The sequence below is a fragment of the Delphinapterus leucas genome, chromosome 1 (assembly GCF_059928025.1).
Source record: "Delphinapterus leucas isolate spDelLeu-1000000601 "Yukka" chromosome 1, BTC_Dleu_Yukka2, whole genome shotgun sequence".
In the NCBI taxonomy this organism is placed as follows: domain Eukaryota; kingdom Metazoa; phylum Chordata; class Mammalia; order Artiodactyla; family Monodontidae; genus Delphinapterus; species Delphinapterus leucas.
In genome coordinates this window covers 56935920-56952633 of record NC_143129.1, presented here as the reverse complement: position 1 = coordinate 56952633, position 16714 = coordinate 56935920, and the positions used below count along the sequence as shown (strand labels likewise).

Here is a 16714-nt window from a genome sequence, read left to right as displayed (position 1 = left end):
GATTTGCATTTCTCTAATAATTAGTGCTGTTGAGCAGCTTTTCATGTGCCTCTTGGCCATCTGTCTGTCTTCTTTGAAAAAATGTCTATTTAGGTCTTCTGCCCATTTTTAGATTTTTTGTTTTTTTAATATTGAGCTGCATGAGCTGTTCATATATTTTGGAGATTAATCATTTGTCCATTGATTTCATTTGCAAATATTTTCTCCCATTCTGAGTGTTGCCTTTTCGTCTTGTTTATAGTTTCCTTTGCTGTGCAAAAGCTTTTAAGTTTCATTAGGTCCCATTTGTTTATTTTTGTTCTTATTTCCATTACTCGGAGATGGGTCAAAAAAGATCTTGCTGTGAGTTACATCAAAGAGTGTTATTCCTATGTTTTCCTCTGAGAGTTTTATGGAGTCCAATCTTACATTTAGGTCTTTAATCCATTTTGAGTTTATTTTTGTGTATAGTGTTAGGGAGTGTTCTAATTTCATTCTTTTACATATAGCTGTCCAGTTTTCCCAGCACCATTTGTTGAAGAGACTGTGTTTTCTCCATTGTATATCCTTGCCTCCTTTGTCATAGATTAGTTGACCATAAGTGCGTGGGTTTATCTCTGGGCTTTCTATCCTGTTCCACTGATCTGTATTTCTGTCTTTGTGCCAATACTATATTGTCTTGATTACTGTAGCTTCGTCGTATAGTCTGAAGTCAAAGTCTGATTCCTCCAGCTCCATTTTTTCCCCTCAAGATTGCTTTGGCTATTCGGGGTCTTTTGTGTCTCCATGCAAATTTAAAGACGTTTTTGTTCTAGTTCCGTAAGAAATGTCATTGGTAATTTGATAGGGATTGCACTGAATCTGTAGATTGTTTTGGGTAGGATAGTCATTTTCACAATATTGAGTCTTCCAATCCAAGAACATGATATATTTTTCCATCTGTTTGTGTCATCTTTGCTTTCTTTAATCAGTGTCTTACAGTTTTCTGAGTACAGGTCTTTTACCTCCCTAGGTTGGTTTATTCCTGGGTATTTTATTCTTTTTGTTGCAGTGTTGAATGGGATTGTTTCCTTAATTTCTCTTTCTGATCTTTTGTTGTTAGTGTATAGGTGTGCAAGCTATTTCTGTGCATTAATTTTGTATCCTGCAACTTTACCAAATTCATTGATTAGCTCCAGTAGTTTTCTGGTGGCATCTTTAGGATTCTCTATGTATAGTACCATGTCATCTGCAAACAGTGACAGTTTTGCTTCTTTTCAATTTGGATTCCTTTTATTTCTTTTTCTTCTCTGATTGCTGTAGCTAGGACTTCCAAAACTATGTTGAATAATAGTGGCAAGAGTTGACATCCTTGATCTTAGAGGAAATGCTTTCAGTTTTTCACCTAAGAATGATGTTTGCCGTGGGTTTGTTGTATATGGCCTTTATTATGTTGAGGTAGGTTCCCTCTATGCCCCCTTTCTGGAGAGTTTTTATCATAAATGGATGTTGAATTTTGTCAAAAGCTTTTTCTGCTCTATTGAGATGATCATATGGCTTTTATTCTTCAATTGGTAAATATGGTGTATCACATTGATTGATTTGTGTATATTGAAGAATCCTTGCATCCCTGGGATAAATCCCACTTATCATGGTGTATGATCCTTTTAATGTGTTGTTGGATTCTGTTTGCTAGTATTTTGTTGAGGATTTTTGCATCTATATTCATCAGTGATACTGGTCTGTAATTTTCTTTTTTGTAGTATCTTTGTCTGGTTTTGGTATCAGGATGATGGTGGCCTCGTAGAATGAGTTTGGGAGTGTCCCTTCCTCTGCAATTTTTTGGAAGAGTTTGAGAAGGATGGGTGTTAGGTCTTTTCTAAATGGTTGATAGAATTCACCTGTGAAGCCATCTGGTCCTGGACTTTTGTTTGTTGGAAAATTTTTTTTTTTAGGAGTTTATTAATTAATTAATTTATTTTTGCTGTGTTGCGTCTTCGTTTCTGTGCGAGGGCTTTCTCTAGTTGTGGCAAGCAGGGGCCATTCTTCATCACAGTGCGCAGGCCTCTCACTATCGCAGCCTCTCTCATTGCGGAGCACAGGCTCCAGATGCGCAGGCTCAGTAGTTGTGGCTCACGGGCCTAGTTGCTCCGTGGCATGTGGGATCTTCCCAGACCAGGGCTCGAACCCGTGTCCCCTGCATTAGCAGGCAGATACTCAACCACTGCGCCACCAGGGAAGCCCCTGGTGGAAGATTTTTAATCACAGTTTCAATTTCATCACATGTGATTGGCCTGTTCATATTTTCTATTTCTTCCTGGTTCAGTCTTGGAAGGTTATACCTTTCGGGAATTTGTCCATTTCTTCCAGGTTACCTATTTTATTGGCATAGAGTTGCTTGTAGTAGTCTCTTAGGATGCTTTGTATTTCTGCGGTGTCTGTTGTAACTTCTCCTTTTTCATTTCTAATTTTATTGATTTGAGTCCTCTCCCTGTTTTTCTTGGAGTCTGGCTAATGGTATATCAATTTTGTTTATCTTCTCAAAGAACCAGCTTTTAGTTTTATTGATCTTTGCTATTTCATTTATTGTTTCTATTTCATTTATTTCTGCTATGATATTTATGATTTCTTTCCTTCTACTAACTTTGGGTTTTGTTTGTTCTTCTTTATCTAGTTCCTTTAGGTGTAAGGTTAGATTGTTTGAGATTTTTCTTGTTTCTTGAGGTAGGCTTGTATTGCTATAAACTTCCCTCTTAGAACTGCTTTTGCTGCGTCCATAGGTTGTGGATCATTGTGTTTTCATTGTCATTTGTCTCTAGGAATTTTTTGATTTCCTCTTTGATTTGTTCAGTGATCTCGTGGTTATTTAGTAATGTATTGTTTAGCCTCCATGTGTTTCTGTTTTTTACGTTTTTTTCCCTGTAATTTATTTCTAATCTCATAGCGTTGTGATCAGGAAAGACATTTGGTATGATTTCAATTTTCTTAAATTTACTGAGGCTTGATTTGTGCCCCAAGACGTGATCTATCCTGGAGAATGTTCCATGTGCACTTGAGAAGAAAGTGTAATCTGCTGTTTTCTGATGGAATGTCCTATAAACACCAATTAAATCTATCTGGTCTGTTGTCTCATTTAAAGCTTGTGTTTCCTTATTAGTTTTCTGTCTGGATGATCTGTCCATTGGTGTAAGTGAGGCAATAAAGTCCCCCATTATTATTGTGTTACTCTCGATTTCCTCTGTTATAGTTCTTAGCCATTGCCTTATTTATTGAGGTGCTCCTCTGTTGGGTTCATATATATTTATAATTGTTCTATCTTCTTGGATTGATCCCTTGATCATTATGTAGTGTCCTTGTCTCTTGTAACATTCTTTATTTTAAAGTCATTTTATCTGATATGAGTATTGCTACTCCAGCTTTCTTTTGATTTCCATTTGCATGGAATATCTTTTTCCATCCCCTCACTTTCAGTCTGTGTCCTGAGGTCTGAAGTGGGTCTCTTGTAGACCGCATATATGGGTCTTGTTTTTGTATCCATTTGGCAAGCCTGTGTCTTTTGGTTGGAGTATGTAATCCTTTCACATTTAAGGTAATTATCGATATGTATGTTCCTATTACCATTTTCTTAATTGCTCTGGTTTGTTTTTGTAGGTCTTTTTCTTCTCTTGTGTTTCCCACTTTGAGAAGTTCCTCTAGCATTTGTTGTAGAGCTGGTTTGGAGGTGCTGAATTCTCTTAGCTTTTGCTTGTCTGTAAAACTTCTGATTTCTCCATCGAACCTGATTGAGATCCTTGCTGGGTAGAGTAATCTTGGTTGTAGGTTCTTCCCTTTCATCACTTTAAATATATCATGCCACTCCCTTCTGGCTTGTTGAGTTTCTGATGAGAAGTCAGCTGTTAACCTTATGGGAGCTCCTTTGTACATTTTTTGTCATTTTTCCCTTGTTCCTTTTAATAATTTTTCTTTGTCTTTAATTTTTGTCAATTTGATTACTATGTGTCTCGGCATGTTTCTCCTTGGGTTTATCCTGCCTGGGACTCTCTGTGTTCCTGGACTTGGTTTACTGTTTCCTTTCCCATGTTAGGTAAGTTTTCGACTATAATCTCTTCAAATATTTTTTCCGGTCCTTTCTCTTTTCTCCTCTGGGACCCCTATAATGCGAACGTTGTTGCGTTTAATGTTGTCCCAGAGGTCTCCTAGGTTGTCATTTCTTTTCATTCTTTTTCTTTATTCTGTTCCACAGCAGTGAATTCCACTATTCTGTCTTCCAGGTCCCTTATCCATTCTTCTGCCTCAGGTATTCTGCTACTGATTCCTTCTAGTGTATTTTTCATTTCAGTTATTGTATTGTTCTTCTCTGTTTATTTGTTCTTTAATTCTTCTAGGTCTTTGTTAAACATTTCTTGCATCTTCTTGATCTTTGTCTCCATTTTTTTTCCGAGATCCTGGATCATTTTCACTATCATTATTCTCAATTCTTTTTCTGGAAGGTTGCCTATGTCCACTTGGTTTAGTTGTTTTTCTGGGGTTTTATCTTGTTCCTTCATCTGGTACATAGTCCTCTGCCTTTTCATTTTGTCTGTCTTTCTGTGAATGTGGTTTTCGTTCTACAGGCTGCAGGATTGTAGTTCTTCTTGCTTCTGCTGTCAGCTCTCTGGTAGATGAGGCTATCTAAGAGGCTTGTACAAGCTTCCTAATGGTAGGGACTGGTGATGGGTAGAGCTGGATGTTGCTCTGGTGGGCAGAGCTCAGTAAAATTTTAATCCGCTTGTGTGCTGATGGGTGGGGCTGAGTTCCCTCCCTGTTGGTTGTTTGGGCCGAGGCAACCCAGCACTGGAGCCTACGGCCTCTTTGGTGGGGCTAATGGTGGGACTCTTTGGTGGACTCCAAGGAGTACTTCCCAGAACTTCTGCTGCCAGTGTCCTTGTCCCTGCAGTGAGCCACAGCCGGCCCCTGCCTCTGCAGGAGACCCTCCAACATGCAAGTAGGTCTGGTTCAGTTTCCTATGGAGTCACTGCTCCTTCCCTTGGGTCCTGATGTGCACACTGCTTTGTGTGTGCCCTCCAAGAATGGAGTCTCTTGTTTCCCCCAGTCCTTTCAAAGTCCTGCAATCAAACTTCGCTAGCCTTGAAAGTCTGATTCTCTGGGAATCCCTCCTCCTGTTGCTGGACCCCCGGGTTGACGTGGGGCTCAGAACCTTCACTCCAGTGGGTGGACTTCTGTGGTATAATTGATCTCCCATTTGTGAGTCACCCACCCAGTGGTTAAGGGAGTTGATTTTATCGTGATTGCGCCCCTCCTACCATCTCACTGCGCCTTCTCCTTTGTCTTTGCATATGGGATATCTTTTTTGGTGAGTTCCAGTGTCTTCCTGTCGATGATTGTTCAGCATTTAATTGTGATTCTGGTGTTCTTCCAAGAGGGAGTGAGCGCACGTCCTACTCTGCCATCTTCAAGATGATCATACGGTTTTTATAATTCAATTTGTTGAAGAATTTTTTGATTTGCAGATATTGAAAAATCCTTGCATCCCAGGGGTAAATCCCACTTGATCATGGTGTATGATCCTCTTAATGTATTGTTGGGTTCGGTTTGCTAGTATTTTGTTGAGGATTTTTGTGTCTATGTTTAACAGTGATATTGGCCTGTAACTTTCTTTTTTTGTGGTATCTTTGTCTGGTTTTCCTATCAGAGTGGTGGGGCCTCAGAATGAATTTAGGAGTGTTCGTTCCTCTGCAATTGTTTTGGAATAGTTTCAGAAAGATAGGTGTTAACTCTTCTCTAAATGTTTGATAGAATTCGTCTGTGAAGCCATCTGGTTCTGGACTTTTGCTTGTTGGGAGTTTTTTAATCACAGTTTCAATTTCAGTACTTGTGATTGGTGTGTTCATATTTTCTGTTTCTTCCTGGGTCAGTCTTGGGAGATTGTACCTTTCTAAGAATTTGCCTATTTCTTCTAGGTTTTCCATTTTATTGGCATATAGTTATTCGTAGTAGTCTCTTATGATCCTTTGTATTTCTCTGTTGTCTGTTGCAACTTCTCTTTTTCATTTCTAATTTCATTGATTTCAGCCCTCTCCCTTTTTTTCTTGATGAGTCTAGCTAAAGGTTTATCAATTTTGTTTATCTTTTCTAAGAACCAGCTTTTAGTTTCATTGATCTTTTCTATTGTTTTCTTTGTGTTTCATTTACTTCTGTTCTGATCTTTATGATTTATTTCATTCCACTAACTTTGGGTTTTGTTCTTCTTTCTCTAGTGCTTTAGGTATAAAGTTAGGTTGTTTGAGATTTTTCTTGTTTCCTGAGGTAAGATTGTATTACTATAAACTTCCCTCTTAGAACTGCTTTTTCTGCGTCCCCTACGTTTTGGATCATTGTGCTTTCATTTTCATTTTTCTCTAGGTATTTTTTTATTTCCCCTTTGATTTCTTCAGTGATCCACTGGTCGTTTAGTAGCATACTGTTTAGCCTCCACGTGTTTGTTTTTACCGTTTTCTTCCTGTAGAGTTCTAATCTCAGTGTTGTGGTTGGAAAAGATGCTTGATATTATTTCAGTTTTCTTAAATTTACCGAGCGTTGCTTTGTGGCCCAGCATGTGATCAATCCTGGAGAATGTTCCATGTGCACTTGAGAAAAATGTGTATTCTGCTGTTTTTGGATGGATTGCTCTATAAATATCAAGTAAGTCCGCCTGGTCTAATGTATCATTTAAGGCCTATGTTTCTTTATTGATTTTCTGTCTGGATGATCTGTCCATTGATGAAAATGGGCTGTTAAAGTCCCCCACTCTTCTGTGTTACTGTCAGTTTCTCCTCTCATGGCTCTTAGTATTTGCCTTATATATTGAGGTGCTCTTTTTGTGTATCTAGGTGCTCAAATATATAGTTGCATATATATTTATAATTGTTTTATCTTCTTGGATTGATCCCTTGATTATTATGTAGTTTCTTTCTTTGTCTCTTATAACAGTCTTTATTTTAAAATCTATTTTGTCTGATATGAGTATTGCTCCTCCAGCTTTCTTTTGATTTACATTTACATGAAATACCTTATTCCATCCCCTCACTTTCAGTCTGCATGTGTCTCTAGGTCTGAAGTGGGTCTCTTACACACAGCATATATACAGGTCTTGTTTTTGTATCCATTCAGCCAGTCTGTGTACTTTGGTTGGAGCATTTAATCCATTTACATTTAAGGTAATCTTTTTTAATAAATTTATTTATTTTTGATTTATTTTTGGCTATATTGGGTCTTTGTTGCTGTGCTCAGGCTTTCTCTAGCTGCGGCGAGTGGGGGCTACTCTTCATCGCGGTATGCGGGCTTCTCATTGCGGTGGCTTCTCTTGTGGAGCACAGGCTCTAGGCACATGGGCTTCAATAGTTGTAGCACGTAGACTCTGTAGTTGTGGCTCGCAGGCTCTAGAGCACAGGCTCAGTAGTTGTGGCACACAGGCTTAGCTGCTCCATGGCATGTGGGATCTTCCCGGACCAGGGTTCGAACTCGTGTCCCCTGCATTGGCAGGCGGATTCTTAACCACTTCGCCACCAGGGAAGTCCTATGGTAATTATTGATATGTATGTTTTTATTGCCATTTTGTTAATTGTTCTGGATTTGTTTTGTAGGTCTTTTTTCTTTCCTTTCCTCTTGTTCTCTTGTGATTTGATAACTAACATTAGTGTTGTTTTTGGATTCCTTTTTCTTTTGTGTATCTATTGTAGATTTTCAGTTTGCTGTTACCATGAGGTTTTGATATAACAGTCTATATATAAACAAGATTGTTTTAAGTTGCTGGTCTTTTAATTTCAAATGCATTTCCAATATCCTGCATTTGTACTCACCTTTTCTCATGATTGCTGGTTTCGATATCATATTTGCGTGTGGGTGATTTCCTACCTTTACTGTATGTTCACCTTTTCCAATCAGCTTTTCCATTCATAATTTTCTTGTTTCTAGTTGTGGCCTTTTCTTTTCTGCCTAGAGAAGCTGCAAAGCTGGTCTGGTGGTGCTGAATTCTCTAGGCTTTTGCTCGTTTGTAAAACTTTTGATTTCTCTATTGAATCTGAATGAGAGCCTTGCTGGGTAGAGTATTCTTGGTTGTAGGTTCTTCCCTTTCTTCACTTTAAATACATCATGCCACTCCCTTCTGGCCTGCAGAGTTTCTGCTGAGAAATCAGCTGATAACCTTATGGGAATTCCCTCGTGTGTCATTTGTTGTTTTTCTCTTGTTGCTTTTAGTATTTTTTCTTTGTCTTTAATTTTTGTCAGTTTAATTACTGTGTGTCTTGGCATGTTCCTCCTTGTATTTATCCTGCCTGGGACTCTCTTTGCTTCCTGGACTTGGGTGACTGTTTCTTTCCCATGTTAGGGAATTTTTCAGCTATTATCTCTTCAGATATTTTCTCAGGTCCTCTCTCTTTCTCCTTCTGGGACTCCTATAACACGAATGTTGTTGCATTTAATGTTGTCCCAGAGGTATCCTACACTGTCCTCTTTTCTTTTCATTCTTTTTTCCTTATTCTGTTCCATGGCAGTGATTCCCACCATTCTGTCTTCCAGCTCACTTATCCATTCTTCTGCCTTAGTTATTCTGCTATTGATTCCTTGTAGTGTATTTTTTATTTCAGTTATTGTATACATCTGTCTTTTTTTTTTTTTTTACTTTTATGAGGATTGCCTTCCTCACCTTGTAACAGATTTTTTCTTTATTTAATTTACTAATGTATTTATTTTTGGCTGTGTTAGGTCTTCGTTTCTGTGCAAGGGCTTTCTCTAGTTGCGGCAAGCGGGGCCACTCTTCATTGTGGTGCGCGGGCCTCTCACTATCACGGTCTCTCTGGTTGCGGAGCACAAGCTCCAGACGCGCAGGCTCAGTAGTTGTGGCTCACGGGCCTAGTTGCTCCGCGGTATGTGGGATCTTCCCAGACCAGGGCTCGAACCCGTGTCCCCTGCATTGGCAGGCAGATTCTTACCCACTGCGCCACCAGGGAAGCCCTGTCTGCTTATTCTTTAGTTCTTCTAGGTCTTTGTTACAAACATTTCTTGTTATCTTCTAGATCTGTGCTTCCATTCTTTTTCCGAGACCTTGGATCATCTTTACTGTCATTACTCTGAATTCTTTTTCAGGTAGATTGGCTATCCACTTCATTCAGTTGTTCTTCTGGAGTTTTATCTTGTTTCTTCATCTGGGACACATTCCTCTGCCTTTTCATTTTGTATAACTTTTTGTGATTGCAGTTGAGCTGGGTCTTGTCTCTCTGGTGGGCAGGGCCATGTCAAGGGGTGTGTTTAGCAGGTAGCTGTACGCTCAGGAAGACTTTAAGCACCCTGTCTGTTGATGGGTGTGGCTGTGTTTCTGCCCTGTTCGGCTTGAGGTCCCAGCACTGGAGCCTGAAGGCTGTTGTGGGACCAGGTCTTGGTGAGAAAATAGCAGCCTCCAGCAGGGCTCACGCCAATGAGCACTCCCCAGAACTACCGCCACCATTGTCTTTGTCTCCACAATGAGCCACAGCTGCCCCCCGCCTCCACAGGAGAGCCTCCAATACCAGCAAGTAGGTCTTGTCTAGGCTCTTAGGGGAGGTCACTGCTTTTTTCCCTGGGTCCTGATGCACATGAGACGTTGTGTGCACCCTCCAAGAGTGGAGTTTCTGTTTCCCCTAGTCCTGTGAGATTCCTGTGCTCACACCCCACTGGCCTTCAAAGCCAGATTCTCTTGGGGCTCCTCCTCCCGTTGCCAGACCCCCAGGCTGGGGAGCCTGACGTGAGGCTCAGAACTTTCACTCCTGTGGGAGAACTTCTGTGATATAATTATTTTCTAGTTTGTGGGTTGCCTACCCAGCAGGTATGGGATTTGATTTTATCGCAGTTATGCCCCTCCTACTGTCTCATTGTGGCTTCTTCTTTGTCTTTGGTTGTAGGATATCTTGTTCGGTCAGTTCCAGCATTTTTTTGTGGTTAAGTTCATTTTGCTTGTAGCTTCCCGGTACCATTTATTGAAGAGACTGTCCTTTCCCCATTGCATACTTATAGCTCTGTCGTAAATTAATTAACCATATATGTATGGATTTCCAGACTCTATTCTGTTACATTTATCTGTGTGTCTGTTTGTATGCCAGTACCATACTGCTTTGATTATTGCTAAAGCTTTGTAATATAGTTGGAAATGTACACACTAGCAGTTCCCTCTTACTGTGTGCCACAGGCTCTAGAAATGGCTTGCAAAAAGTTAATTTTGAAATCAAGCTGTCCAATCCTATCTTTTTATGGCAGCTCCAACAGAAAGTCCTGCCTAAGGTCTGTTAGCAGTCAAGTTTGGGTCCCTGTTGGCCCAACTTGAATGCTTCACAAGCAGCTTCTTGCACTCGGTGGAAGCCAAACCACTCCTCCCCACTGTCACCCGCCTCCCGCAGGCCAGTACATGCTTGCTAGGGGAGAAATCCCCAGCTTTAGGGTACACCCTGTGAGGAGAAGTAAGGGGTCTGGTTTTTCATCCAGGCTTGGAATGTGTGAAGGAGTGAGCTGTGGAGGGCAGATCTTGGTTCATTGTGGACCCACAAGACAAGGTGGAACCAGTTTAAACTGTTGCTGGGTTGGGATTTTGGTGTGTTAGTGGCAAGTCCTTCCTGGTCTGTGAATAAGGCTGACGGGACGCTACAATGCATTGCACAGGAGGGCCTTTGGGAGCCCCCAAAGGTGATTTTCAGAGAAAAGCAGAGAAAGATTTTCTGATATGACTTGAGTGATCAGAATTAGGAGGCAAGGACAGTAAACTCTGTGATACTACTTATCACCTTCTGAGGTAGCCCAGAAGTGCAGATCTCTTCCTGTTGCAGTGAATTAGGTAGGGGCTCCAAAATGCAGAGGAGGCAAAATAAGGAATCACCTTAGTTCGCCAAGGCTTCTCCACCCAAGCCCTGGCAGGGGGTGGGGGCAGGGGACCCCTGGAACCATTCCTGCAGGCAGAGTCCTTTTCTCAGAACAGAAGGAAGCCTAGTGCCCAGCTACCTCAGGACGCCCTTTCTATTGCAGGGATCCTTTGACTTCGTGCGTGGCTTCTTCCCCCCTCCACTGACTGGCTCCTTCCTCCTTCCTCCTACCAGGCCAAGCCTGCTTCTGCCTTGTGGCTGTGGCCGACCTTTCCCCAGCTTGGCTTGAGGTGCCAGGGTACTGACTTCCCTACCAGTTCTCAGCTTGGAAAACCTCACCCTTGCTGTTGCCAGGATTTCCTAATGCGACCCAGGTGACCCTGCTATCTCTAGGCAAATATTTGCGTTTGTAGTATTTTGGTCATTGACCTGCTGGCAGTGCCCCTGTCCCACCACCTGCCCTTTCCCCCTAGTGACCCAGCGTCTGTGCACTGTCTGAGGCCACGGGGTCCTGATGAGCAGACACTGGCAGAGTGGAGGCAGGGCCAGGAAGAGAGCCACTGTGGACAAGCTACCCTTTGGGCCTACTGTGGCAGGGGATGCAGAGGCTGCACTGGACCTGAAGGAGCCTTTGAGCCCCTAGGGAGGAAGATGCACACTGGTGACTGAGAGGCAAGGACATGGCTTCCAGTTCCAGTGGCCCTGGTGTGGGCCCGGCCTGTGAGAGCCAGTGGTCCCCAACAGGCCTGGGTGGACTGTCTGGAGCCTGTGGGCCAGCCAGGCTGTCAGTGCGGTGCAGCAGCTTGCACCCCTGCCTCGGGCAGCCAGAAAGCAGCACCTCTAAACCCCAAAGTTTTCAGCTAGTCTAGTGATAGGTGGGGGAAGATGGTGTCTCTGGACTTGATTTCTACAATAACCTTACCTGTGTGGTGAGGACTCTTATATTTAAAAGAAAAGCACAGCTGATTCAAATTGATGGTGTAAACAAATCACTAGTGTAAGGCCAGTGGTTTAATCCTGAAAAAAATCCTAAACCTGCTATTTGAAGTGAAGTCCTAGCAGCTCTGCTGGCCCCCCTGCAAAGTGGTGGTGTCGGATGGCGGAAAGGAGGAGGTGGCAGCTGAAGCAGGGGGTGTAGTGGGGAGCGGGGCTATGGCTAGAGTTGCCCCAGCACTCAGCCAGTCCTTCATCTGGGCCTGAGGAATTTGGGGCCCCTGGCCAAGTACTAACTAACTACTTGGTTAGTAGTTAGTAACGTTGACTAACTACTAACATTGACTACTTTTGCCCATTTCTACCAAGTACAGAAGGCTCTGGGAATGGAGTCACGGGGCAGGACAGGCACAGTGGAACTCTGGGGATCAGAGCTACTGGCCTCTTCCGTTGAAGCTGTAAAGTGAAGAGGGTAATTAATGCCTGTTCTCTTTGGGCTGCTGTCAGAAAAAGAATGGATAGAAAGGGCTTTGAAAAATGCAGAGAACTATACAAATGTCAGTTACTCATGGAATCAAAGGCCTTGTACCCCAGCACATAGCAGGTGCTCACAGAAGTGTCTATTTTTTGACTGACCACTGAATCCAAGGTGACCTAAGGAGGGCTTCTTAAATTGTCTGCTTCAAGTCTCTCATCTTACAAATTAGGAAACTAAGGTTCAGAGAGATTATGATTGAGTCAAGTTTGTATCTGTTCTTCAGGGAAGACTTAACAGTTAAGGCTGGGTTTTGTGATCACAGTTCTGGAGAGGTCTTTGAGCCTCCTTCCTCTGTGGTGAGATTTCATATCGTCCTGTCCCGGAGCCAGGGGAGAGAGTTCGTTTCTAGAGGTGCCTTCTGTCCCTTGATCCCGTCAGACCTCCCAGTCAGCAGGCAACCTGGGAGGCTGTGCAAGGGAATTGAAGTGTTCTGGGAAGGCAACATCTGTTTAAAGGCGTAATTGTTGGTGCCTGAGGAGCTGAAGACTAGGGGGGTTGGAATAGAAAAGGGGCCCAGGTTATGTATTGGTGGGTGAGGTAAAGCCCGTAACGTGGAGGAAGAAATTCAGAAGGAGGTGGAGATGATAGTGTAGATAAACATGCAGAGATGTCCATTTATTCAGTAAACATTTAATAAATATTGAGCGCCTGATAGGTGCTAGGCACTGGGTTACCACAAACAGGCTAAGCTTATGCTCTCAAGAAAACTTAAGTGTCAGGTGGCTTTCTGGGCAGAAATGGGGAAGGCACTGGAGTCTGTGCCCCTGAGGCTGAGCAAGTGAATCCTCTTCCTCTCCCTTTCACCCTGGATGCCTGTCCTGCAGCCCATTGAAAGGTAAACCCTCCTTTGCCTCCTGTGAGGAATGCAGGATTGGGCAATCCCTTGGCAGTGGGCAGGTCTTGCCTCAGCTGATGCAACTGTGGTCTTGCGTGTACACAGATGACCTGCCTGGCAGGCCTTCCTGCAGGAGGAGTCGGGCCACAGCTTCAGGAAGTAGAAGAGTGTCGTCATAAGCAGCTTCCCCAGCTATAGATGCCAGGGGAAGTCTGGCTGAGCAGCTGAACTTGAGCAGGGAACCCCCAGCCTCTCTAGCTGGGGGGCTCATGGCCTCAGGTAAAATCTACCTCAGTGGTCAGCTTATCCATTTGGAAGCCAAATATAAAAATAATGAAATCTAAGACACGACACCATAAAACTCCTTGAAGAGAACATAGGCAAAACATTTTCTGACATAAGTTGTGGCAATATTTTCTTGGATCGGTCTCCCAAGGCAAAAGAAATAAAAGCAAAAATAAACAAACAGGACCTAATCAAACTTAAAAGCCTTTGCACAGCAAAGGAACCCATCAACAAAACGAAAAGACAACCTGCTACGGAATGGGAGAAAATATTTGTAATGCAACCAACAAGGGCTTAATTTCCGAAAGATACAGACAGCTCATACAACTCAATATCAAAAAAAAAAAAAATCAAAAAATGATCAGAAGACCTAAATAGACATTTCTCCAAAGACATACAGATGGCCAACAGGCACATCCAAAGATGCTCAACATTGCTAATTATTAGAGAAATGTAAATCGTAACCACAATGAGGGGACTTCCCTTGCCCCTCACAATTCCAAGCAATGAGGCGGCTCAGTGGTTAAGAACCCACCTGCCAATGCAGGGGACACGGGTTCGATCCCTGGTCCGGGAAGATCCCACATGCCGCAGAGTGACTAAGCCCGTGCGCCACAGCTACTGAGCCTGCACTCTAGAGCCTGCGAGCCACAACTGCTGATCAGCCCACAGGCTTAGAGCCCATGCTGCACAACAAGAGAAGCCACTGCAATGAGAAGCCCGTGCACCACCATGAAGAGTAGCCCCCGCTCGCCGCAACTAGAGAAAGCCTGCGTGCAGCAACGAAGACCCAACGCAGCCAAAAATAAATTAAAAAAAAAAAACAAACCACAATGAGGTATCACCTCACACTGGTCAGAATGGCTATTATCTAAAAGTCTACAAATAATAAATGCTGGAGAGGGTGTAGAGAAAAGGGAACCTTCCTGCACTGTTGGTGGGAATGTAAATTGGTGTAGCCACTATGGAAAACTGTGGAGGTTCCTCAGAAAACTAAAAATAGAGCTGCCATGTGATCCAGCAATCCCACTCCTAAGCATATATCCAGAAATGATAAAAATTCTAATTTGAAAAGATACATGCAGTGTTCTTCCCAGTTTTCATAGCAGCACTCTACAATAGCCAAGACATGGAAACAACCCAAATGCCTATCAACAGACGATTCGTTTAAGAAGATGTGGTATACACACACACACACAATATGGAATGTTAACCGGCCATAATAAAGAAATATTGCCTTTGCTGGATGGACCTAGAGAATATCATACTAAGTGAAGTAAGTCAGAAAAAGATTATGTGATATCACTTATATATGGAACCTAAAAAAATAATACAAATGAATCTATATACAAAACATAAATAGATCCACAAACGTAGAAAACAAAGTTCTGGTTACCAAAGGGGAAAGGGGGGGTGATAAATTAGGGGTACGGGATTTACAGATACTATATAAAATAGATAAGCAACAAGGATTTACTGTATAACAGAGAAAACGATATTCCCAACAACAATATTATAATCACCTATAATGGAAAATTTTCCCAACAATATTGTAATCACCTATAATGGAAAATAATCTGAAAAAATATATATAAAACTAAATCACTTTGTTGTTCATCTGAAACTAACCCAATATTGTAAATCAACTCTACTTCAATTTAAAAAAATCAACAACAGAATCTGTTAACCGGGCTTGTCTCTTTCAGTAACCTTGGGGGCAATATCATCAATGAGGTAGTCCTGAACCTGCTTAAGGCTGGGTGGTCCCGGGAAGAAATTGGGATGGAGCACTTGGAGCCCCAGCTCCAGGCTGGGATTGTGGAAGCCACAGGTAAGTGACTCCCAGCCTTGCAGAAAATAAGCCTCTGTTGAGAGGGGAGGAGGAGGGTGATGTGTATGTACTAGAAGGTGTACTCGTGAGATAGGGTATTCAGGATCACAGAGGATGCGCCATATGATCATCTCGTTGTCAACTTCAGGTAGGCACTAGAAAAGTGCCAAGAAAGCTGAAGCCCTTTTCTGAAAGTCCTTTGTAAGGGAGTAGTTGGCCGTGGCCATACAGGCAGTGGTCTATGGAGTATGCAGACCCTGAGGAAGAAAGTCTCACTGTGAGAGCCTCAGTGGCTCAGCCTCCAGTTGGATAGGTAGGGTCACTCCACCTTCTGCTTTCTGCCATCCAATGAAACCATAACCTGGCAGGCATAGCCCCTCTCCCTCTCTCACACATCCAGTTAATCATGGCCCTGTTTCCCTAAAGGAAGACACAGTTGCATAGTTCTTGACATAAAGTTCAGACAGCCCTCCTGGAGTTGGCATATAAGAACAAACCTTGCCCAGGCCTAAGGGTGGGGGACACCTCATAATTCCAGTTGGGTTCAGCCCCAGGTCAGACTCCATGTAACTTTGCTCTTGATTTTAGACAGTGGCTTTGGACACAGCTGTCTTGTGAAGGAAAACCTGATTGACTTCTTCATCCCCTTCCTGCCACTGGAGTATCGTCACGTGAGGCTGTGTGCACGTGATGCTTTCCTGAGCCAGGAGCTCCTGTATACGGAAGAGGCACTAGATGAAATCGCCAAGATGATGGTGTACGTCCCCAAGGAGGAACAACTCTTCTCTTCTCAGGGATGCAAATCTGTTTCCCAGAGAATTAACTATTTCATGCCTTGAGAGCTAGATGAAAACTTCCCAAAGCTGCCTTCCTTCCACTAATAGGATCCTGGGGCCTGTCAGCACACTGTCCAGAACATAACGGGTTGGAGGGGCAGGCTAGCATCCAGCAGCCACAAGCACAAGTGGTGTGTAAAAGGGAGGCCTTAAATCAGAGACAGAGCCAATTCTTAAAATCACTTGGTGCCTTACAGAGCCACATTCCAAAATGGTCGGCCAGCTGGTTGGAGAAAGTCATGTGGGAGATAAATCCCAAGGATTTATTAGCATATCAGCTCCTGCCTGCAGATGCCTGGGCTTGGGGGTTGGGCCTGAGGCTGCAGTATTCTCAGTGACAGAGAAGGGAAAAATGAACTTCTGCTTACCAGTGGCAGGAACTGGGTGGGTTAGCTTTCAAGTTGTTATTCCCAGAGGGAAGCTGATCAGCTTCTATCTGTGAGATCAGGAAAGAGCCTCAGGCTGAAGGAAAAAGTGCACAGAGGAAGATTTTTTTTTTTTTTAATCAGGTCAGTGTAGGCTAAGCCTTGTTCTGCTCTGCAGATTTAAATCAATTAAAATTATTATTTTTTTAAGTTAGGGACCTTGACATGATTTTATCATATGTAAAGATTAAAATTTTGTATTTTTCTAAAA

At 42.7% G+C, this 16714-nt stretch overlaps 1 protein-coding gene and 1 long non-coding RNA gene across 4 annotated transcripts in view; one reads left to right on the top strand and one right to left on the bottom strand.

Moving 5' to 3' along the window:
- The window catches only part of LOC149750510 (uncharacterized), a 32458-nt gene that overhangs the window by 13272 nt on the left and 2472 nt on the right, over window positions 1-16714 (bottom strand). Inside the window, exon 2 of the long non-coding RNA XR_016393042.1 lies at window positions 1-16540. This exon is cut by the window's left edge and continues 13272 nt beyond it. This is a non-coding gene — a long non-coding RNA (uncharacterized LOC149750510). The remainder of the gene's footprint in view (window positions 16541-16714) is intronic.
- Window positions 1-16714, top strand: part of TOR3A (torsin family 3 member A) — a 25050-nt gene extending 8336 nt beyond the window's left edge. For all 3 annotated transcript variants that reach the window (XM_022556611.3, XM_089910712.1, XM_022556610.3), the window contains 2 exons: window positions 15118-15242; window positions 15831-16714. In XM_022556611.3, the coding sequence (XP_022412319.1) occupies window positions 15118-15242; window positions 15831-16081 (376 nt within the window). In that variant the 3' untranslated portion in view covers window positions 16082-16714. The remainder of the gene's footprint in view (window positions 1-15117; window positions 15243-15830) is intronic.